The sequence below is a fragment of the Solanum lycopersicum genome, chromosome 7 (genome assembly GCF_036512215.1).
Source record: "Solanum lycopersicum chromosome 7, SLM_r2.1".
In the NCBI taxonomy this organism is placed as follows: domain Eukaryota; kingdom Viridiplantae; phylum Streptophyta; class Magnoliopsida; order Solanales; family Solanaceae; genus Solanum; species Solanum lycopersicum.
In genome coordinates this window covers 47,678,039-47,703,219 of record NC_090806.1, presented here as the reverse complement: position 1 = coordinate 47,703,219, position 25,181 = coordinate 47,678,039, and the positions used below count along the sequence as shown (strand labels likewise).

General features: G+C 35.9%; 1 protein-coding gene and 1 pseudogene across 1 annotated transcript; one reads left to right on the top strand and one right to left on the bottom strand.

Annotated features, from left to right (window-relative positions):
* Nucleotides 1–300: 300 nt before the first annotated feature.
* LOC101245378 (protein HEAT STRESS TOLERANT DWD 1) lies at nucleotides 301–4,693 on the bottom strand. The gene is made up of 12 exons (XM_004243714.5): nucleotides 4,498–4,693; nucleotides 4,259–4,416; nucleotides 4,060–4,138; nucleotides 3,778–3,945; nucleotides 3,586–3,684; nucleotides 2,009–2,177; nucleotides 1,797–1,903; nucleotides 1,549–1,688; nucleotides 1,399–1,471; nucleotides 991–1,106; nucleotides 729–846; nucleotides 301–642 (listed from the first exon to the last, which is right to left on the bottom strand). The coding sequence occupies exons 1-12, from the start codon at nucleotides 4,543–4,545 to the stop codon at nucleotides 511–513; spliced, it is 1,407 nt and encodes a 468-aa protein (XP_004243762.1). The 5' UTR covers nucleotides 4,546–4,693; the 3' UTR covers nucleotides 301–510.
* Nucleotides 4,694–8,195: 3,502 nt separating this feature from the next.
* Nucleotides 8,196–25,181, top strand: part of LOC138337464 (uncharacterized) — a 28,230-nt pseudogene continuing 11,244 nt past the window's right edge.

The window sequence follows — 25,181 nt, the reverse complement described above, 5'->3', positions numbered from 1 at the left end:
ATGAATTAGATCCTGCTCCATGTCACTTACTCTACAATATGCAATGTCTCGATTCCGAATCAAACTGGTTGAAGTTGGCTTTCCATAATTGAATCAAACTTTGGACCCTGTTACACTCAACAATTAATTACGTCCCAACTCCAAACTGTACTTGTTGAATTCATGGGTTCATTTTCTATTAAGTACTATATATTTTGTACATTTTTCAACATGATTCTTTTACCACTTCAATTTAATTGGATTCATTTCATTAGTACTAATGATTTGCTTAAACGTAAACAGAGGACGATGGGGCAAGCATTGAAATGGGAAGCAGAGAAGAAGCATTCACATTTCAAACAATGCTATGTGTTCATTTTTATGTCTTGATATAAGCTCAAACACTACAAATAGAAACTGACAAAATTGATGCAACTGTCGCAATATATCACAAAAGCAGAAAAAGTACGAATTCCATAACAGAGGAAAGGTACTTCAAAAATGCAAACTATAACTTAATAAAAACTATTATCATGCAACATTTGCAGGAATTGCAGTTTCAATGTTCGATGGCATCAGTATGTTAAATCCATCTGCCGCTGTAGAAACAACCATTCCTGGGATCTGAGAATGCCAGTGAAGTTCTTTCAAATCTTTCTGACCCTGTTAGAAATGCAAGAGCAATGTCATAAGAATATCCTTACAGCAGATAAATATTGCGACTCAACAGACACAAATAGAAGTTGAACCTGATGAACAAAGAGAAGTTGTGGGGGCAAATCTGTTGGAGCATTGACTTGCTCTTTCATTTTAGATTTGAACTCTGCCTCCTCCTCTTCATCTCTCTCCAAAGAAAGGTCCCAGATTCTAATAAATTGACAAGGTTTCAAAGTTAAAACACACCAGGTGATTCACACAGATAGACACATCAAACTAATCGCAGGAAGGAGACGTGGAAAGAGAGATACATCTGTTCCACATTCCCATTAGAGTTTCTCAGAAGGTTCTTACGTAAGCTGATTATCTGACGATGAAACAGCCAGTGTCGAGGCTTCATGCGGACTCCATTCAACAGAAGTAATGGGATGTTTGTGGTAATCAAAGTGGGCCACTACGGAGTCTCCATCCTGTCAAAGTAAACAAGCAGTCACTCTTTCATTTGTATTGGCAAATTAACACGAGACCACTCTATAAACTGGTTCACTCTCTTTCTCCTTGATCTATACTTTCTTCCATGACGAAACCTCAGCTACTAGGTTGGAAGTAGGTCGAGATGAACTCCTATTGGCCTCATCCACACTTCCTAACCCTTCCCAAGAAGTTAAATTTAAATCGGACAATCAAAATCAGGAGTGTACTAGAAAATCATGAATTTAACTAATGTTGGTCCCAATAATTTAGACACCATTAGTAGAATACCTTGACCATTCTAAGATCTTGAATAGAAAATGTCCCATCATCACTTCCAGATGCAAGCATACAGCTCGCCAACCTGTAGGAAAATTAGAGACATCAGAATATAGCCATTACTATAGATGCAGAAAGTAACACAATAGAAAATTCCAATACTTGTTCCATGATATGACATTGACATCTGCCTTATGTGCCGTTATAGTTGCTGCAAGAGGGTTGCCCATACGGGTGTCCCATATTATAATATTTCTATCAACTGAGCAAGAAGCAAATACGGTATCTTCTGTAGGGCTCCACTGTTTCAAAGGAAATTGGAAAAATACTTCAGAATTTAGCAAAAGTAAAAAGATGCACAAATTAAGAAGTTTCCCATGAGGTGAAGTTATTTGGTCCTATATGAACACCTGGAGATCCTCAACACTTGCAGTGTGTCCAATGTAAGATTTAGCACCAACATTCCATGTTGCACCAGATGTTGGCTCCCACAAATGGATACAATTCTTGCAGTCACCTGCCGAGATAAGTAACAACATCAAATGTTAGAAAAAATTATGACCATAGCATATAATCACCGAATGTAATTATGTGCGACGAAGATAGGATTACAATGCCAAACCTGAAACAAGCTTCCCGGGAACACGAGGACTCCAGTCTATAGCATAACCTTCATCTTTATGTCCACCAAACTTAAATAAGGGTGCTTGACTAGAGACTGCAGAAGCCCCATGGCTAAGATCACTCTCGGATTCTGCCAAAGCATTTATATGAGAGCTAATATCCCAAACCTGCCAGTGCAATAAACCTTATTTAAGAGAGAAGCAATCATACTAGTGATTGGATGTATTAAGCTTGAACGCAGTGGAACATATTTTACTTCTTAAGGGGCCGTTTGGTAGGCTGCATTAGAAGAAATAGTCCATGGATTATGTAAGGTATTATTTAGTACCATGTTTGGTAGGAAGTTAAATCTATGTATAACTAATTCATGGATTAGTTATACCTCCAACATGATGGTATTATAGGATGTATTACTAATACCTTCCATTTGGAGGTATTAGTAATACATAGGATATAATACCATGTGATAAGCTATGTAAAGACAAAAATATCCCTCAAATCATTTTAATTATTTTGTGTATAATCTTGATTTTATGATTTATATTTGTACTAGTAAGTTTATTTAAGTAAATTAGATTACAAATTATGTAGAGAGAGTTGTTTGTTACTAATAAATCCAATACAAATTTGAAACGTGAGTTGTATATTTGTATATGAAGTTTGTTATCTAAATTGAATGTGTGTGTGTGTGTGTGTATTATACATATATATATGCTTCTAATTATTTGTATTTTAAACAATTTTAAAAATTTACATACATATTAAAACTAAAACTTACAATTTATGTGTACATGTAGATGGTTTATCAAATTTACCATTGTTGACCTTTTTTCGATTTTAAAAGTAGAAGGTTTATCTTTTTTTTGATTGAAAAATGACCTTTAGTGAGTGATAAATTTATTAATGACAATTATTTATCCTCAAATAATTCAAGTTAAAAAAATAACAAAGAAGACAACTAAATTGTTCTTCCCATAGCTAGTTAAAAGGTTATAAAAAATAATATATTATCTACCTTGATCCAATTACATAATAATTCAAGGGTATAATTGAAAGAAGCTTTTTATAGAGCTTTAAAAGGTTATAAAAAATAATATATTATCTACCTTGATCCAATTACATAATAATTCAAGGGTATAATTGAAAGAAGCTTTTTATAGAGCTATAATCCATGCGTTATGAATCTTTGTACCAAACGACCCCTAAGAGTATAATCTTGGTAACTATTACAGTCAACAAGACTTAGCACATAAATCTCATGTTTGAGAGGTATTTTATTTTCAGTTTGTTCTTCTGTGTCAATGGAGGGTGTTCTATCTACCAGATCATTGAAAACAAACTATATAACTCAGAAGAACTAAATCAAATATGGGAATACACCATTTGAAGTTTTATGATTGTACATCACATTTTCTCTAATTTTCAATAATAGTTTCATGTGGTCTGCATCATGATTATCATGGAACAATGACTAACAGTTTAAAACTGACATAAATACTCTTAAACAGATTAAAGAAATGCACTATCAATGACTTACAAATTCAATTATTGAATTACTAATAGGTAGAGTCTGACCTGAACATGACCAGTATCACCCCAAGAAGCAACTATATCGGGTTTTTGTGTCATAGCACGTATACGATTAACACATCCTTCATGAAACACCTTGCGTAACTGTAGAATTTTGAAAAACTAAGTTTTAGCAAGGAAAGTGCGGTGTATATGGTGCCATATCAAACTATATACATGGGGTTAGAAATAAAGCACCTGTAATACAGGTGTCCCCGATCCAGCTTCCTCTTCTTCATCACTGTCACTACTGTCACCGTCCATGTCAGAGTCATCACCTGTCTTGTCTGGCACCAAGTCCCGCCTTTTCCCAGATATTTTAGACAACTTAAATATACCAATGGAGTTCCAAGAACTTTTCTCTGCCTGTAAGAATGGTAGAAGCATGTTTCAGAAAGCTTAAATCTTCTCTAACTCAAATGGTCCCTAATAATAAAATTCGGTATAAAATAAGCTAAATTCCTGCAGCTCTTGGCTTACCTGTGATCCTGCTACACAGTATACAGAATGTGGAAATTCAGTCCGCACTAAGCCGAGAGAGTCGCGCAACACATCAAAACTGCAGCATCGACATCCACAATCAATACAAATTGCATAATACATGAAATTCAAAAACGTTTTAACTAACTCACGTGATGAATTTTGTATAATGTATTTCAAAAACCAACGAGGAAAATACCTCAAGCAAGGCCAACCAATGTGGAAGGCATGAAGAGAATTATAAGCAGAAGCATCACACTGAAGCTCTTCTCCTTCCTCTAATTTGTCAACTCCTGGTTGCCATACCTTCGCTGGCAATGATGGTACTGAATCCGACGATCCTTCTCCTTTCTTTGCCTGCTTAATTAGTTTGTTTTTCATGTGAAAAATTGATAGCAAAACAATAAAAACACAAATTTTCAAAGAAAAAAATCGCACCTTGTTCTTCCGTTTAGCTTTTTTAGGGTTCTTTAAGCTCCGAACCATCTTGGAATTAGACGATCAAACTAAGAAGAAGAAATGATGAAGCAGAGACTTCACTGCAAGGGTTTTAGGACTAGGGTTTTGTATCTGCAATATATAGTTTTTTTCCCCATTTTCTTCGAAGATTGAGATTTGGGCTCCAAATGTGTGTGAGTTGGGTCGGGTTTTGGGCTGTTGAGGCTACTTTTTTCGCTTGGGCCGCTTATAACTTCTTCTTTCGTCAAAACATACTCATATTAGTAAGGGAAAATTGTATGTAATAGCAAACTAATAATCTAAAGTAAAAAGAGTAGCTAGGGTTTGATTTAATTGTGCTCCATAGCAAACGTTTGCAAAAAATTGACAGGCCCCTCTCTCCCAAATATCTCGCTCGCCACTCTCCTCCAATCTCTCGCTCGCTTCCTCACTTTTTATACAAACACAAGTGTATAAAAATTGTTTCTAATTGTATAAAGCATAGAAAATTGTATAAATACATATATTTTTGTTCCTCTCTCTCCCCTCTTCCAGATCTCGCTCGTCACTCTCCCAAATCTCGCTCGTCACCCTCGCCTTTCTCACTTATACAAACAGAAGCGAAATGTATAAATTGTGTTTCTATTTGTATAAAGCGTGAGAAAATTGTATATACACATGCAAGTACATATATTTTCGTCCTATACACTTATAATTATACAATAAAAATACTCACCTACCCAGTTTCTTTTGTCTTTCTCTCTTTCTCGTTTTATACAATTTTCAAATTGTATCTAATTTCTCTCTTTCTCGTTTTATACAATTTTCAAATTGGATCTAATTTCTCTCTTTCTCGTTTTATACAATTCGATTCAATTGTATATTCTTTGTCAAGTTTCTTTTGTTTTTCTCTCCTTCTCATTTTATACAAATTCAAATTGTGTACAATCATTCTATACACTTATAATAATACAATTTGTTTTATACACTTCAGCTTTATACAGTTCCTTGTCCAAGTGTCTTTTTCTTTCTTGTTTTATACACTTCGTTTTATACAATTTGCTTCAACTGTATATGTATAGCGAATTATACAGTTTTTATGTTTGCTATAAAAATGGATTAATTACTTAAGTGTGTCCTTTTTTGAAAATAATTATTTATTTTAACTATACTCTTTAATTATTACCATTTATAGCAATATATAACAGTAGTATCTTTTATCTCTTTCTCTCTTGCTTTTTTCGTTTTTGTATGTTTTTCTCGCTCTTTCTTTCGTTGTTTTTCTTTATATTGTTCTTTTATCGTTGTTTTCTTTCCTGTTTGCCGCTTTTCTCTCTTACTTTATTTCTAATGTATTTTCTTTCTTTTTTCTTTTTGTTGCACTTTCTCTCTCTCTTTCTCTTGTTTTTTTTTCTCTTTTTCTCTCTCTATTTTCTTTCATAGTGTAGTTAATGATTCGTAGACTGGATAAATTTGTATCAATAATTAATTAATTAGACAAGTAATCTAATTGTAACAAGTGAAGAGACATAATAAATTGATAAATAAATTAAACTTGAACTAAAAATGTGTTCCACACACATTAAAGTTGAATTAGAAGAGAATTAATATGAATGCAAATTTGTAGCCGTCGAAAAAGCATTCTATGATATATAAACTGAATGAAATTGTATAAACAATGAATTTCACAAGTAATAAACATAAAAAATTAATTAGTAAATTACAAATTCAATTAAAATTGTTCCTAAAAGTGTATTATACTAATATTAACAAGTAAATAAATTAAAAATTTGCTTAAAGTTGTATTACACAATATTAAAGTTGAATTAGAAAAGAGAATTAAGAATGAATGAAAAACGTAACTAATGAAAGACAAGTCAACGATTTATAAACTGAATTAAACTTATATTATTCGTGAATAAAACATGTATTATATGTGACTTATAAATTATTTTGGTTTGTATCTCTAAGAACGTGAGGTATGTTTGCAATATGTATTAAAATTATATTGTGCATGTATTATAAGTGTGTTGCTTAAACTATTTTGGTTGATATCACTAAAAAAGAGGGAAGTTTGTAATATGTATTACAAATGTAATATTCATGATTTTAATACAATTATGAAACATATCTAATACAACTTTAATACAAACGTGATAAAGTTTCGTAAACTTTATCCTTATCGAGCTTCAATCTAATATTTCTCCTAAAATCAATTCTAAATTTAATCAAACCCTCTTAAACTTGAGATATATAAACTCCAATTGTCATTTTCAAATATTTGTAGAAACAACCTATCCAAACTAAAGAGGAGAAGGGTAATCTAATCGTAACAAATGAAGAAACATAATAAACTACCAAATGAATTAAACTTGAATTAAAAATGTATTACACACATATTAAAGTTGAACTAGAAGTGAATTAAACACGGATGCAAACTATAGCAAATGAAAGATCATTCTGTAAATTGTAAACTAAATAAAACTTGTATCAATAATGAATTAAAAAAGTAATTTAATCATAACAAATCAATCAATAAATTGGAAATGAATTAACTTGTATTAATTAAAAGTGTATTACATACATATTAAAGTTGAATTAGAAGAGGAGAATTAAGCGTGGATAAAAAATGACTTGTAGAGTGATTAAACTTGTATTGATAATGAATTAAACAAGTAATCTAATAGCAACAAATAATAAACTATAAAATGAATTAAATTTGCATTAAAAGTGTATTACACAATATTAAAGTTTAGTTAGAAGAGAAAATTAAGAATAAATAAAAAACTAACTAACGAAAGACAAGAGAATAATCTATAGATTCAATTAAACTTGTATTATTCATAAATAAAACATAATGGACAAAAATTAATTTGAGAATAATTATTCAAATGAAAATTTGAAATAAGAAGAAGAACAAAAAAAGAAGAAGAAGATGAAGAGAAAAAATAACACAAAAGGAGACCAAGAAGAAGAAAAGATAAAAAGAAGAAGCCGTGGACGAGAAAAAAGATACGAAAAGAAGCGAATCAGTACAATTTTTAATACAAAAAGTTATTATATTTAGTAAGAAAAATTATATGTCATAGATGGTAAATATTTTCTTAATATAATATATTTATGTGATTTACCCTATAAAAAATCACACCCTATACACATTTAAGGCTTTATATATCGAATTATAAATATACTTTTTAAAAATCATTACTTATAGCATATTATTATCGAGTTATAACATATCAATTAATAATAAAATATAATCTAATTTAAATACTAATTAATATGTTTAAATTTTTATTTTTAATTTTACAGTTACATTTTTAAAACAAACTCTTTAAATTTATAAACAAATTAAGTATAAGAAATTTACCTTTACCTTTTTGAAATTAAATACTAAATTAATATTATTAGTATACAGTTACCATTCTGAAAATTAAAAATAAATTATATATTTTTAGGGATTTGATTTTATCACCTTCCTACTTTACCGTTATTCTATCTTAACCCACCCCATCACAGGCCAACCGGTGTATACACCATCATTATTCTTCTTCTCCAACATGTCTCACGCCTTGAAGAACTATCCACACCACTCTTCCCCAACACCCACAACTCAAGATCCACAATTGTTCTTCCACAACACTAAACAATATCTGAGCATTGATTTCAAAAAATATTTTCTTTTAAGTTCTTATACAATGTCGAAGAAAGTTAGTGGAACACCCCGTAAAAGTTCAAGATTTGTTGAGAGGACATTATCTGATGATTTTCATGTTTCTTCGTTTAATATTTTGACTCAAACTCCACCTAACAATTCCGCTGAAAAAGAGACAGGTAGTTCTGTTAAATCGAAGGTTCAAAAAGACAAAAAAAAAATGAGGCAAAGGAAAGAGGATCTCCAAAGAAAGGGAAGACGAGGAAGGGAAAAACTATTCAAACCTCTTCAGAATCTGATGCTGACTTTGTTGATGAAATAACAAAGAAAAAATAAAAAAAACCAACGAATGTTGAACTTTGTCAATCAACAAGAACATCGTCAAAAAGGAAGGAGTCAGAGATACAAAATGTGTGAACTGAGATATGCACTGATGTGTTAGTGTTGTATGATTTGTATATGAAAGTACCTTAGAATTCCATTTAATGTTTTGTGTATGAATTGATGTGGTTGTCCCTTGATATGACAATGTATGAATGATATTTGTATGAAATTATAGATTTCGTTAAAAGTCGTAATTTAGTTTTACCAATTTTATAGGAGAAGACGGTACACACACATTGGTCTTCATGTACTAACATGAACGTGTTCGCTGATCTGTTGATTTCCTCGGTCAAGATAGGTTCCAACAATTTCTGCAAGAAACAGCATTTGATTTTTTTTATGAATTACATAACAAAAAAATTCAATGTCAATTGTTGCGTCAGTTTTTATTCTTGAATCTGAAAATGTCAGAGATGACATGTTTGTTATTAATGTAAATGGTACAAAATTACTATTTGGTTTAAAACAAAAAACTTTCACTCTTCATACACATTTAATACAAAATTCATACAACAATGATCCAACACATTATAAATAATTCTTTCTTGCACGTTACTAAACACACTGTAATATCAATTTCGTTGACTTTTTTTACTAGTAAATTAACTTATCATTATTTTTTTTTATTTTTCCAGAAACACGTATTAATTGAATTTTCAATTTTAATAAAACTAAGACGTCTATATTGTTTCATGCTGTTGCAAATATGGTACCTACCAATACGCGTTGTGACACCAAAAACATCATAAACTATATAAAGAAGAAAATCACCAAAAACAAACCAATAAACTATAATAAATACCAACCTGACAGATTTCACCTTCCGCCATGTTTAATTAATATGGATATGTTGTTGTCCATCAAAACAAATCACGTTTTTTTCCACAATAAAATATCTTCAATGACCAAAATAAAATCGAAAATGCAATCTGCAAACAAGAGAGAGAAACACGATAGAGGAAAAAAATAAATTTTAATTTGATTTCAAATTATTTGGCGTTTTAAGGAAACTGAATAATCTGAATTTTTTGAATTCCTTAATATGTGTTAATTAGTTATTATCTATTATTAGATTAAATTATTTATAATAACAACAATCGTGCTATTTTCCACTTAAAAACATAAACATTATTTATTTTTTTCTTTTACTTTTTTTAAAAATAACAAATATTTTCAATTATTTAAAATCAACCTTTAATTTATAATAATATGTTATAACTTGATATATTAAATGTTATATATTGAAAGTCAAACTCTAATACTATAGTTTGAGAATATTACTATATAAACTGCTATATACCTGATTTTCACTTAATAAATTATGGAATAATTTATTAACTACACAATTTTACTTTATCTATTTTCAATATTTCCTACTCTTTTATTAAAATTCAAAAGTTCTTTTTTGACCCCCAATGATACTTAACTGATACTTTTTACTTTGGAACTAAATATTAGACCTTTTCCATTTCCCAAAATTTCGCTCAAATTCTATCCCACTAAAATTTTGAGTTATCAATTTCAAGTAAATTTGAATTTCAAAAGAAATATATTTCCTATTCATCCGGATTAGAGTCCAAAATAAGTTTCTCATCTTCTTCATTCTGATTTTTGCATTTTCCCCATTTTTTGTATCTATTGTTTTGTCTTACAATATCAATCTAACTTCTAACAAATCTTTAATTTTTGTTTTAGAATAAAAAACATCAAGAATTGAGTTGTAAAAATTCGCATGACCCGATAGTCATGACAATCCAAGTTCTAGCAAGAGAAAATCTGTAAAGAACAAACATGCATCTACTTCGAAAGATTCGAAAATCCCAAAGAAAAAGGATAGAATGGTGGCACCTTCCATTATTCGACCAACACTACCCATGGTATGTACAATTTCACTCATATTTGTATCTTTTTCTTTTTTAGTATGATGATTCTTATTTTTTCATTTAATTATTTATCGTCTATTTCACTGCACATAAACAATAATGTAATGGGTGTATCTTTTATTTTTTGTAGTTATTTAGTATCAAATAACATGAGCATTAATACATCTAATATTGTTGTTCAAGTGTCATTTTAGCCTATAAATGTTTTCAATATACATTGCGTATGTGTTATTTAGTATCAATATGCATAAAAATTAATGTATCTAAAAGTGAAGAGAACTCGTAAAGTATTAAATATTTCACTGTACACGAGGAATATTGAAATTTGTAATACTTTTATGTTTTGCACATGAACACTAATGTATCTTACATACTTGTTTAAGTATCAACTTGATTTGTTTAAATTTTTTGTCACTTTATATAACGACTAATGAAATTTGTGTATTTGTGTACCTTTTATGTGTTGCACATGAACAACATTAACGTATCTAATATATTGTTTAAGTATCATTTAGTCCTGTTTCTGTTTTTGTTTCTTTATATAACGACTAATGAAACTTGGATAATGTTTATTGTTATATAGTATCAAATAACATGAACATTAATGTATATAAGATGACAATTTAATTTTCATTTTGGCATGTAGGTTTGTTTTGGAACTGTGCATTATATTTAATGATAATTATCTATACGATACTTATAAGAATAAAAAGGGTTATTGTCACATCCCAAAATCACACCCTAGAAGTTAGGGACGATATCAGATTGCAACCGGTGTACTTGACCTCTCGGAGGTCTTGTACAAGCCCTTACATATCATTCATCGCATAAACATAGTGAAAAGTAGTGCGGAATTAAAACTTTTCACAAACATATCATAGTCTTTAAAAATCTCTTTCATAAGTCTTAGTCTAATCATTTTAAGACACAAGAATACTTGGGACATGTCCCATACAATATACGAATATAGAAATACTTAGTCTATTACAATACTTCAAATGGAAACATAAAAGACATATACGCCCTCGAGTCAAATGAGGACATACTTCAACTTCTCTTGAACGATAATACGGTCCAAGTCTTCACTTCTCAAATGATCCTCACCTACCAACAACTATAGAGATAGATAAAAGCATGGATTAGTACAACCACATGTACAAAGTATGGCATAATGCATGACAATCGTGAAAACTGACATTTATTTGAAATATGCATCTTTTCATTTAAAAATCTTATTATAATCATAAGAACAACATTTAACAACTTAGAAACACATAAGGTAACATTTAAACAAAATATCGTAATTTTAGAGTCACTTTACAGTGAACCCATTTCACTGTACGATGAAGTTCTTCATTGTTACAGTGAAGTGCTTATTTTTCCATTTCAACACTTCCTAGCATGTAGTCTCCTTACTAAAAGCTATCCTAAGACTCACTTAAGCAACATAAAGAGAGACCTCACATACACCCTCTCTAGGCATGCCTAAATGAACCTCAAGACTATTTATAATGAGTCACATATACGCTAAAACTTACTTCTCAAATAAGAAGTAAAGCGGCCGTATCAAGTAAAGAACCCAACTAATGAGGTTGGGATCGTTTCCACGAGGAAAATAGTTCAGACTTAACTTCAATCTATTATTACTACTATTTAGTCAATTATTTCCTTGGAAAGCAAAGAAAATAAAAGGGTTTTTTTTTACTTCTAAATGAATGAAAATAACTAGCTAAATTAAAGAAGACAACTAATAGCTTCAAATATTGGAGTTTAATCAATTAACCAAAGTAACTAGGGTTTACGTGTTACCCACAGGTTCATAACTTGATAAGTCTAACTATAACAATTCTTTTGTAGTATCTTGCATGCAAGTGATAAGTTATGTATTTCTAAATCCTTGGTCCGAAATCTAGAAAATTTCACTCTGCACCTTGGTCCGGCTACGTGTGTTGATATACTAACCCTTACATTTACCTCATATTAAGCATCGTATTCGATATATGACTAAGTTATTACCTCGTACCAATCAATACTAGCCTATTAGAGAGTATACACTAAATCTATGTTGACAATTCTTTTCCTATTATCTACCTCCTTGGTCCGGCAAGTAGCATTAAGGCGAGTTCTAACGTTGGTCATCCGTTAAAAGGACTTCTAAGCGAAAGAATTATCAATACATGCAAGACACTATTCTAGAATTGTTATTTTAGTTAGGTTTTACCTCATTATTCGCCTATGGTTCCCACAACCCTAGTTATGGAGTTTAGTTACCCATAGTCATAATCACCGTATTCAAATATGTAATATAAGAATTCATGCACTTACTTCAATGAGAAAGAATAAAATCCAAAAGTTCACTTGATTAATCAACAAAAATCACCAACAATCAATTACTGCAATTAATTGAAGACTAGAGATTCTCCAAAAGTGTAACAATAATCACCAAGTCTAATCCACAAAAGAAGCTCAAAAAATCAAGAGTCTGACAAAGAGTCTAAAAATAATCAAGAGTCTAACCCCAAAAATGAGGTTTTTTGAACTATTTATAAAAAATAAAAACCTAATTAAATAAGGACTCTATTTGCTGGAAATCTGTCAAAATGCGGCTGGATTGACGGACCTCGCGACGGATCATCGTGGTCACGACGGGCCATCATGGATTCCGTTGTCCCATACTTGTGCAATTTTTTCTGCTGCTCTCTTCATTACCCTCGATGGCAGGTAGACGGATCGTCACAGGCACAACAGTTCGTCGAGGTTCTCTGTTGCAAAACACTTGAACTCTTTGAATTTGGGTACTGGGACTACTTCTCTGATCTTCATGACGAACCAGCAGGACGGACCGTCATAGCTACGATGGTCCGTCACGCACTCCTTAACCCCACACTTGGTCAGAATTCCCCATCTTCCTTCATCAGCTGCACTACGATGCCACCTACGGACCGTCACGGGCACGACGAACCGTCACATTCTCCGTAGGTGGTACTTTTCTGTATTTCTTGCTCAAAAACCTCCGCATTCATCTTTTAGAAATATTTCCTGCAAATTAAGAGAAACTTACATAAAAATTAGTACAACAAGTCTTTTGGACACACTAAACTTAAGGAAAAAGTATTAAAAATACCGTGAAACCACGGTATATCAACACCCTCAACTTAAATTCGTTGTTTGTCCTCAAGCGACACACTATGACTCAAAACAAAATCCTCATTTTTCACACAATGATTTCAGTTTGATTATAAGGATTACTTTTCAACACTCACTCTCAGAACAAATTCACACTCATTCATACATATTGCCATAAGCTTGGCCTTATTTTTCATTGCTTTAAGTTCGCTATACAACTCTTAGGATCACGATAGGACTTTCTTAGCTTGTAACATAGGCTCAGGGTCAGGTAGGGTATATTTAGGTATACTTTAGTGACTTTTTTCCCTCCTTGACATATCGGTAAACATACCATTTTTTTATCATTTTATTTCGCCAGTTTCTCATATTCTTTCACTTTGCTATTTTCCCTTCTTTCTTCATTTGTGTAAGTGAATCTCTTCTTTTCTTGATTGTATTTATTGTATTTTCTTTTATTTATTATTATTATTATTATTATTATTTTCACTTTTCTTTCAACTGATTCTTGAGTCACTTTACTTTTATTTTTTCTCTCTCTTTCTTCTTTCAACCCCACTTTCCAGAGCATTCCTCGTAATAGCCACCCTCAAAATCATGGCTTTCCATGAGTCAAACTACACAATATCCAAAGTTGGGTCAGGGCCATAAAAAGGGTTGTTTACTGCATTAGCCACCCTCAACTTATGCTTTTGGCATAAGCTGGAGGGACCAGGGCAAACACATTATTCTTAGAAAAGATCAGTTGGGGTGAAAAAGAAAGGTCTAGTTTAAGCTCAAATCATTTGGATCAAAGAAGGATTATTTTCATTTGGTTTACTTTTATTTAGGCTAAAAATGGGCTATATTGAACAAGGGCCTATGATCCTTTCCTAATTGTCTATTACAACTTACTTTTAGCAGGACTAACCAGACAAGTTCTAGCTCAGTACAAATAGTGGACTATTCAAATTTTCCTCACACTCACTTGACATCTCATTACTCTACCTTATTATCAGACACCTAGTTCGAATTCTAGACTTAGGGTCATGCAGTGGTGTACCTCTATGTCATGCCTAGAGCCACACATTCTTCAATTACTATTCCTAGTCATGCATCATTTTCATTACATCAAGATATCATTTTAGACATCATGCTTCAGAATTAAACTGTGTACACAAGATATAGACATGCCGGTTCAACATAAAAAATAATCAGTCTCTTGGGGAAAAACAACACAAGCAAGAAAACCCCAAAAGAGGATAGTGAATTGGGCTACTCAGACTTCACCGTAGCACTCACTTTCCATTTACCCCACCCCCAACAAAGAGACATGCAATTGTCCCCAATGCATAAAAATTTGAAATACAAGATGGTAGGTGAAGCAAACCTGGGGCGCAAAGCGCCGACGATCAGCAAGCTGGTGGGTTCGGTTCCCCGAAACCCACTAACTCTGTAATCTGGACACCCTCAGTAGTGTCCACAACATCAACAACACTATCAGCAGTGCCTCCTGCTATCTCCACATTTCTGGAGCTAGATGCCCCAACAGCTAACTCTACTGCCCTCATCTGACGAGCCTCCTCATCAGCAAGCGAGGCTCTCTTCGCAGCCTCCATATCACGACGCTTTTTCTTCCGTGCTCGAGCCTCATTCTCCTCTCGACCCCTACGCCTCTTGGTATGCTCTCAAGGGGGAGGTGGTGGAATCTCAGAAGTGGCATAAGGCCGTCATCAATGTGCCTTTAGCAGGCTTTGCAAAAGGGGTCTCAGACTTAGGCACCCTAGCCTCTAAGATCATATCAATGTCTATGCGAAGACTGTCGACCGCAGCCTGAAGCGTCGACACATCCACCTGAGGGGCTGGCCGGGCTAGCATCAATAACTCAAAACCGTCCAAGCGCTGATGAACCTCAGCGATCTTCCGCTCTGTGTGCTGGACCATTCTCCGCTCCAAGCGCTGCATTCAAGGCTGGATGTGATGCAGAAGTGTAGCCATCCGTGCCTCTAATTTCTGGAGCCTAGTAAGAGGGACTAGAGCAAGTAAAGGGCTAAGCGAGAGGAGCTCGGGGCAGTGCTACTACCCGTGATAGACTCGACCGGGGTAGTGTTAGTGGAAGCCGCCTGCGTAGTTGTGCGGGCCTGTGCTACCGTGTCAGCCAGATTGTCACCAAGTGGAGGCAACTTTGGATGGGGCCCTCTGTGTGGAGATAACTCATTGGCCTCATCCCTGATGAGGCTGATATCAACAGCGCCCAGTGGGGTCTTGAGCTGATCAACGTGCCATATAGGCACACCTGTGGACGTGCCTAGAGAAAATATCATGCACAGGAAAGGGTAAGTAGTTGTGACCTTAAAATCCCTCTTGTGCATGACCGCCTGTAGAAGCCAAGCAAAGTCCACCTCAAACCCGGCTATCATCGCCGCAATCAGTACTGCACGATCCCATGTGACTATATTATCAGCGGTTGTAGGGGAAAAGCAGTGGTGGACAATCAACCATAAAAACTTCGCCGTGAAGGTCAGGTTAGCCTTCTTGATGGCTCCCTTCGGCTCGATCACCCAATAAACACCCTCTCCATCAATAGACAAATGCAGGGTCATCCACCTTTTGGTGGTCTCTCTCAGCGATGGCTCACGCAGGAATTGGCCATCTTTGACAATTTGCCACCAGTAGTCAAACTCGGCGGTGAAAGGAGTCCGGTTGGCATCAACATCCTCGACGTATAGATACCGGCGAATGGCAGACAGGGAGATATCAACCTGAGTGCCACGTACTCAGACATGCTCCAGTGGGTCCTGTTTGGCGGGGGCATCCCACCTATTAATCTGTCCACTCCGGTCGATGTCTGGTGAAGAGATTGTGGATCTTTAGCATAGTCGGGAGACTTCCCGTACGGACCCACCGCTTCAATGTAACTGTCCATGTCATGACTCCTTTGTCATTCAGGAACATTGTGTCGGAATAGACTTAATACTGCCTGTCGACACACCATCGATTAGGCTGGTCGGAAACCGAGGTGAGAGCACGAGTCACTGAACCGGGTACGGATTCTGAACTGTCAGCCTCATCAGATGAGGCAGACTGTGCAACGGTGGTGGGTGCAGGGACCTCAGCAGATCCAGAGGCTTCCTCCGACCACGAAACTCCTAAGGAGCCAGACGCTCCTTCTTCATTAGTAGTTAACCCAGAAGGTGTGCCGGTCAGTGTGCGCTCCACATCAGACTAGGAGGCAGTTACTACGCCAGATGCCACCTTTTTGGGTTTGTCTCTGGCAGCACGTGCAGCGCGGGATGGGGTGGAAGTGCCTGGGGGCACGTACTCGGGGTCACACTCATCATCAGAGCCAATGACCAGGCGGGCAGACGGGGCGAAAGACTTTGATCGTGCGCGTGCGTAGACTCGATCTTGTTTTGGTGCCATAATAGATACTACGTGTAAAGAATCATTATTAGTACTAGAAGGAGCAAACAAGACAAGAAAAACGACACAAAATAAATAAAAGAGTTAAGATGTAATGACATTTCTATAGTAAGAGTGAAACACGACGGACCAAGTGACGGCTCGTCGTGAGTATGATGGACCATCATAGGGCCCGTCGTGTCTTACTTAAACTATGTTTATGTGGAGAACCCTAAAGGAAAGTCTCTAACAAGTATGACAGAATATGTAGGACGGACCCTTGTGATTATGACGGTCCATCGTCGATGTCCGTCGTGGGATACTTTAGAAAACAAACGGGGACCCTTAGGAGCGGGGTCTCTGACCGTCATGACGGTTATGAAGAATGAACTGTCGAGGGTATGACGATCCGTCCTCAGTGTCCGTCAAAGGATACTTGGAAAGTATGGAGACCCTTAGGAATAGGGTCTCTAACCGTATTGACGGTTTGTGCAGGACGGACCGTCGTGGAAATGATAGTCTGTCGCATATTTCCATTGGAGGACACTTAGAAAAAGTGAGAGACCCTTAGGAACAGGGTCTCTGACAACCAGAACAGTTGTGCAGGATGGACTGTCGTGGGAATGACGGTCCGCCGCATGTGTCTATTGGAGGACACTTAGAAAAAGTGAGAGACCCTTAGGAACAGGGTCTCTAACAACCATAACGGTTGTGCAGGACGAACCGTCGTGGGAATGACTGTCCGTCGCATGTGTCCGTTGGAGTACACTTAGAAAAAGTGAGAGACCCTTAGGAACAGGGTCTCTGACAACCAGAACGGTTGTGCAGGACAAACCATCGTGGGAATGACTGTCCGTCGCATGTGTCCATTGGAGTACACTTAGAAAAAGTGAGAGACCCTTAGGAACAGGGTCTCTGACAACTACAACGGTTTTGTAAGACGGACTATCGTGGGAACGACGGTCCATCGCATGTGTCCGTTGGTGGACACTTGGAGAAAATTGGATAGTGGGGTGTTAGGGATGTTGGAACGGACCCAATGACGGTCTATCGTGGGTACGAAGGTCCGTCATCGGGGTCTCGTTCTGTCATTCAGTGACAAAACTGGGGATGCCCCATTCATCCCCTATGACCAGAATAGAATTGTTAGTGTTTTAACCTATATTTGTCTAGCCCAAATACCTAGTAAACTAGCAATGCTAAAGCACCTATTTCTAGAGTTTTAACAAGGCAATTTTGAAGATTCTCAACCTAGGTCAGACAGAATATGTATTAAATAATGAACCCATCAATAAGAAATAGGCTAATACTAATTGATAAACAAAAATGCAATGTAAATGGGTAGAAATCAGAGACACATACCTCAGAATTTGAGAAAAACAAGCGAGGAAGGTACTTGGTGATCAAGTAAAGAACCACATCGGCAGACTCCAACTAGTAGATAGTGAATTTTAGGAATTAGGGAATTGGGAAAATGATCAGTTGTAAGAGAGGGGGGTTATGAACTTGGAAGTTGAAAAGGGAGGGAAATAGGAGGAAGAGGGAACGAATGGGGTGAAATGAAGGGGGTGGGGCTTTTAAATGTTAATTTTTTTTATAAAACCCCAGCCGGGTCGGGTCAGGTACGCTTCATTAATGACGTGACGACTCCCCGACGACGGTCCATCGTAGCTGAGACGGTCCGTAATTAGTTCCGTCACATGTGCCCTAGTTTTGAAGATAACAGAAAGACATACCTAACATGATGGATTCATCCGACGGTCCGTCACATGCGTGACGGTCCGTCGCATGCGTGACAGTCCGTCGATGTGTCCGTCAGTGACTGTTGTAGAGTGATTTTCTGCAGAATTTCCTGGTGATGTGCCTACAAATTTTAAACCCATAAGTAGAAAATGCTACTATTACTAAAAAGAAAAAACTATTTGTATTGGATTTCCTCCCAACAAGCGCCTGATTTAATGTCACGGCACGACTGAGGACACCTGATTACTCAGCCTTCATCAAAATGGTATGTCTCTATCACTTCATTCACCGATGCAGTATGCCCAAAATAGAGTTTTATTCGTTCTTCATTCACTTTAAACCGCACTCCCTCCTTAGTTTCTAACTCAACTGCTCCATGAAGAAATAATTGTGTAATCAAGTAAGGGCCAGTCCGTTTGGATTTGAGCTTGCCCGGAAGCCAACACAACCTTGAACTGTCTAAAAACACCAAATCCCCAACCATAAACTCTCGTTTTTCACTTTTTAGGTCATTATCCTTCTTCATCTTTTCTTTGTAGGATATAAGAGATACCGATTGAATCTCACCACTCTGCCTCATGGACCTACAAATTTTGAAGGTCGCTTCTTCATTGTTCAACCAAAATTTCTTCTGCCCCTTTTCCATATCAACGAAGGCTCTACCCGTAGCAAGGAATGACCTCCCAAGAATAATAGGCACTTCAAAATCGACTTCACAATCAAGAATAACAAAATCTGCCAGAAATATGAACGACTCCACTTTTACTAGCATATCGTGGAGTATCCCTATAGGCCTTTTCACTGTTCGATCAACCATCAGTAGCCGCAGTGCAGTGGGATTTTGGTCACCCAAACCCAACTTCTTGAAAATCCAGAGGGGCTAAGATTTATGCTTGCCCCCAGATCACATAATGCTTTCACAAAATGTAATGACTCGACTGTACAAGGAATAGTGAACGCACCAGATCTTCTTTCTTTTGTTCGAGAGATCTTGTAGCAATATCACTACAATGCTGCATTCTATCATCATCCTCGAAAATGACCGATCTTTTCTTTGTAACGAGATCTTTCATAAACTTGGCATAACCGGACATTTATTCTAGAGCTTCTACCAAAGGGACATTCATAGAAAGCTGCTTCAACATTGTTATAAAACGCCGATATTTACCATCCTCGATCTTCTTTCACTAATCTCCGAGGAAAGGGGGGTCTAGGCATGTGAATTACCTTTATAGGAACTTTTGCATCTTTTCCAGTACTATCTTCTACTTCACCACTAATCTCTACCACCTTATCATTATCCTTTCTCACCTTTTCCTCATTAGACAGTATAAGTGGGTCAATGGTTTGCTTACCACCCCGAGTAGTGATTGCCATACAGTGTGCATCATTTTTTAGATTTTGGGCAGTGTTGCAAGGAAAGTGCCTCATTTTCGTGTGTTCACAGTCGCATATAATTGGGCCATTTGCAACTTGATCTGCTTAATCGATATTGCATGTGTATCAACTTTCTGCCCAATACCCGCTAAATCACTCCTTAACTCTTTAATGTGCTCATCATTAGCATTGAACCTCCTCATAATTTTGTGCAATATATCCTCAACTCGCGCCATACTATCTCCACCATCCCTAGGAGTAACTTCACGATTTTGAGGAGGGACATAGGGCCCATTCCTATCATTTCTGTTACCATAGTAACCCCTATTGAAGTTGTTGTCGCAGTTGTAGTTTCCATCTCGGATATAATGACCCTCACGGTTATAGTTACCATAGATCCGACCTTGGTTCCCTTGACCTATGTGCCAATTATCCTGATTTGAGCCTTGGGCACTCGGTCGAAAACCCCCCGTCTGCTCATTTACTTCAAAAGAATCCTCCGCATAATAGTATTCATCATTTGGTGGTGGTGGTTTAGACAAGTAGTTAACTGCATTTATCTTTTCTGCACCCCCAGTGATGTGTTTTAATACCAACCCAAGCTCAGTTCTCATCTGTGCCATCTCTTCACGGATCTCATCTGTGGCTGGGTTGTGAGTGGATTTCATTGCGAAGGTGTTTCTCCCAGTATTTGACTTCCTTGTACTCCAAGCTTTATTGTTTCGGGAGATTTTCTCTAACTTTTCAGCAATCTCAGCATAAGGACACTCCCCATAATAACCACCTGCTATCGTATCCAACACCACTTTATTATTATCATCCTCTCCCCGATAGAAGTATTCCTTCAGTGACTCTATCCCAGAACTACTAACTGACTCTCCTGGTAGTGCCACAAAGTTGTTCACTCCATCTTTGTTGTTTAGTTTCTTGGAGACCGGGTAGTAGCGTGCTAAGAAAACGTCCCTTAGTTGGTTCCAAGTGAAAATTGAATTGTAAGGGAGCTCAGTGAACCAAATAGCAGCCTCTGCCGTCAATGAGAGAGGAAACACTCTTAGCCCTATTACATCCAAGTCCAAGTCAGGCCTCCCTACATAGCTTTTACACACTGCCCTTACCTCAGATATATGGGCATGTGGATCCTCAGAAGGTAGCCTTGAAAACAAACCTCTGGCAGTGAGCATTTGCATCAGACTACTAGTTACCACAAAGGTGTGGCCTGGTGGTAGAGGGGTCAAGACAAGTGACCCATCGGAGTCTGCTATATTGTCATAGCCTTTATAGTATTTTTGGGGCCGTGGAGCGAGATTGTGTCCCCTCTGTTGGTTTTCACCCAGAGCATCGGGTAACAACTGACCATGAACATCAACCGGAGCTGGGATGTTCTTGTTTGGATCATCATCATTAATTCCCAAGTTTCGATTCATGTTGCGTAGTGTACGCTCTAATTCGTGGTCGTAGGGAAACAAGGGTTCTCTTCCTCTCCGTATATTTGGCATACAAGGAAGATGGTTTTGCAAGAATCAAAAACAATAAAACAAAGTAAAATCAAGAAAAAATCAACTTAACTTGATACGCTCAAACTTACTTCTCAAATAAGAAGTAAAGCGGTCGTATCAAGTAAAGAACCCAACTAAGGAGGTTGGGATCGTTCCCACGAGGAAAATAGTTCAGACTTAACTTCAATCTATTATTACTATTATTTAGTCAATTGTTTCCTTGGAAAGCAAAGACAATAAAAAGGGTTTTTTTACTTCTAAATGAATGAAAATAACTAGCTAAATTAAAGGAGACAACTAGTAGCTTCAAGTGTTGGAGTTTAATTAATTAATCAAACTAACTAGGGTTTACGTGTTCCCCACAGGTTCATTACTTGATAATTCTAACTATTAAAATTCTTTCCTATTATCTTGCATGCAAAGTGATAAGTTATCTATTTCTAAATCCTTGGTCCGGCATCTAGAAAATTTCACTCCGCACCTTGGTCCAGCTACGTGTGTTACTATACTAACCCTTACCTTTACCTCATATTAAGCATCGTATTCGATATTTGACTAAGTTATTACGTCGTACCAATCAATACTAGCCTATTAGATAGTAATACACTAAATGTATATTGACAATTCTTTTCCTATTATCTACCTCCTTGGTCCGGCCAATAGCATTAAGGTGTATTCTTACGTTTGCCATCCGTTAAAAAGACTTCTAAACGAAAGAATTATCAGTAAATGCAAAACACTATTCTAGAATTGTTATTTTAGTTAGGTTTTACCTCATTATTCGCCTATGGTTCCCACAACCTAGTTATGGAGTTTAGTTACCCATAGTCATAATCACCATATTCAAATATGTAATATAAGAATTCATGCACTTCCTTCAATGAGAAAGAATAAAATCCAAAATTTCACTTGATTAATCAACAAAAATCACCAACAATCAATTACTGCAATTAATTGAAGATTAGAGATTCTCCAAAAGTGTAACAATAATCATCAAGTCTAATCCACAAAAGAAGCTCAAAAAATCAAGAGTCTAGCAAAGAGTCTAAAAATAATCATGAGTCTAACACCAAAAATGAGGTTTTTCAAACTACTTATAAAAAATAAAACCTAACTAAATAAGGACTTTATTTGCTGGAAATCTGTCAAAATGCGGCTGGGTCGACAGACCTCGCGACCATAAAAAAATCTTTCCACTATATCTCAGGAGTAGTCAAAGGAAGTACGGCGGGTCCGTGTAGGAATAAATTGATTAAGGACGGATCGTCTTGGTCACGACGGGCCGTCATGGATTCTGTCGTCGAATACTTGTGCAATTTCTTCTTCTGCTCTCTTCATTACCATCGACGGAAGGTATGACAGATCATCACAAGCACAACGGTCCCTTAAGGTTCTCCGTTCCACAACACTTGAACTCTAGGAATTCGGGTAGTGGGTCTACTTCTCTGATCTTCATGACAAACCAGCAGGACAGACCGTCATGGCTACGACGGTCTGTCACACACTTCGTAACTTGGTCAGAATTCCCCATCTTCCTTCAGCAGCTGCACTACGATGCCACCTACGGACTGTCACGGGCACGGTGAACCGTCATAAGCTCCGTAGGTGGTACTATTTTGTATTTCTTGATAAAAATCTCCGCATTCATCTTTTAGACAGATTTCCTGTAAATAAAGAGAAACTTACATAAAAATTAGTACAAAAAGGCTTTTTGACACACTAAACTTAAGGAAAAAGCATTAAAAATGCCGTGAAACCACGGTATATCAGTCACATACACACTTACTAGACATCAAAGCATCAACGCATGGATAGTATGACATTTTCCTTCCAAAGGCTATCAAAATACCTACTTAAGTAAATCAAGAAGATAACGTCCATCATTGACCTCTTCAAGATTACCTTATTAATTCTTTAAACTACCTAAGGTTTAGATCATGTCCACATAATCAACCAACTTCCCTAACTAGAGTCATTCTCAAGAGTTCCAAAGATAAGACATGAAGAGATCATCCCTTATGCCTTCTTCACACTCGTTAAGTCACTTTAGATTAGGTACTTATCCATTTACATACTTCACAACATAATTCATTAGTTCATTAGTTTATTAAGAGACTTATACATAACATAAAGGAAATTTAAGTAATGGTCTTGTACAAGCCTAGGGACTCCAACTAACACCTTAAAAGCCTATTGTTCAATGTCTAGATAGCGTCCCATACCACCACCTAAACTTCATAGGACTTCTCTAATGCTGGTATGTATCATGCATGATGAGAATAGACAATAACCGACATATACCATGATAGCAAGACATGGAATCCGTAGTTTTATCCTACTCCGATGAGGTTGTTCTACTTGCCAATGGTAGAACTTAGACATGTCCCATGAAGGCACATGGTTAATGAATATGAAGGGCATACTTTGTAATCTAGTATCACTCTTTAACTAGAAGTACTTCCCTTACCATACTCCCTTGGTGCTAGCCTTCTTTCTCATAGATTAATTCACATTAGTTTCACATAAAAGGGTTCCATAACAAGTTCATAACCCAATCACATTTACCCTACCAAAGAAAGGTCCACTAGGGATACCTAACAATGGCTACAAGAAGCTCATGATGAATTTCCAAAGGATTAATATGATGTCGTTCCATACAATTAACCTTAAGTTGATCATTCCTTTACTTTGAAGGATACCATTATGGCTTACTACTTCAACATTCATAACCTTACCACTAAGTTAAGGTTTTCATATAAAAGACTCTCTTAACATCATTTAAGGTCTCATGTCATTCATACATACAAGACTAAGAACTTTAACATCCTAAGTCAAGACATCACATATTCATATTCATATATACATCAAGTAAGGGACAATTGTCAACCAAAACAAGACACCACATACTTTACTTTAACTCATAATACATGTCATTCTAGAAGCACATAGAAGTAACTATTATCATCTTTAAGTCATCCTATCCACTGTCGTACCATCATCAATGTGACCAATATAGACTCATATAGTCATTTAGGAATAACTAAGACTCAACCCTAAGACTATACACATAAGGTCAAAGTCATAGTCTAACATGATCACCTAAGATAACATGAATAGAACACATATACTTTCACATTAATTAACATGTAGATAGATATAATCATACTTCACATAATAAACTTCACAAATAATCATATTACTTCAAGTAGTTGCCTACAAGTCCATGATCATCATATACATAAAGTAACGCCGACAAGGCCAAGTCATTTGCAAGTAAAACACATAACATTATCATCATAAGTGGACCATACCAATCACAACATGATTGAAGTATAAACAACAATAAAATAAAAGAAATAGGGTAGTGTACCACCACTCTATCCTTATCACCTCAATTCAATGCTAAATCATCTAATTCAATAACATAAGGCCCTTACCAATGGCCATGAACATCAATTCAACATAGAAACTACAATAATCAATGAACTAGGTCAATTCAATGTAAATTCATCAATCCAACACAACCCAGATAACAATTTACTACAATAATTACATCAATGAATAGCCCACATAAAACTATATAAGAATTCATCAACATTAGATCAATATCAAGTAACCCACAACTTAGTCAAAAACTAG

Coding starts and splice junctions, on each gene's coding strand:
- LOC101245378 (XM_004243714.5), bottom strand. CDS start 4,545: ATGGTTCGGAGCTTAAAGAACCCTAAAAAAGCTAAACGGAAGAACAAG. Junction 847..990: donor TCGTCAGATAATCAGCTTAC/GTAAGAACCTTC, acceptor TCAATTTATTAG/AATCTGGGACCTTTCTTTGG. Junction 643..728: donor AACTTCTCTTTGTTCATCAG/GTTCAACTTCTA, acceptor CATTTCTAACAG/GGTCAGAAAGATTTGAAAGA.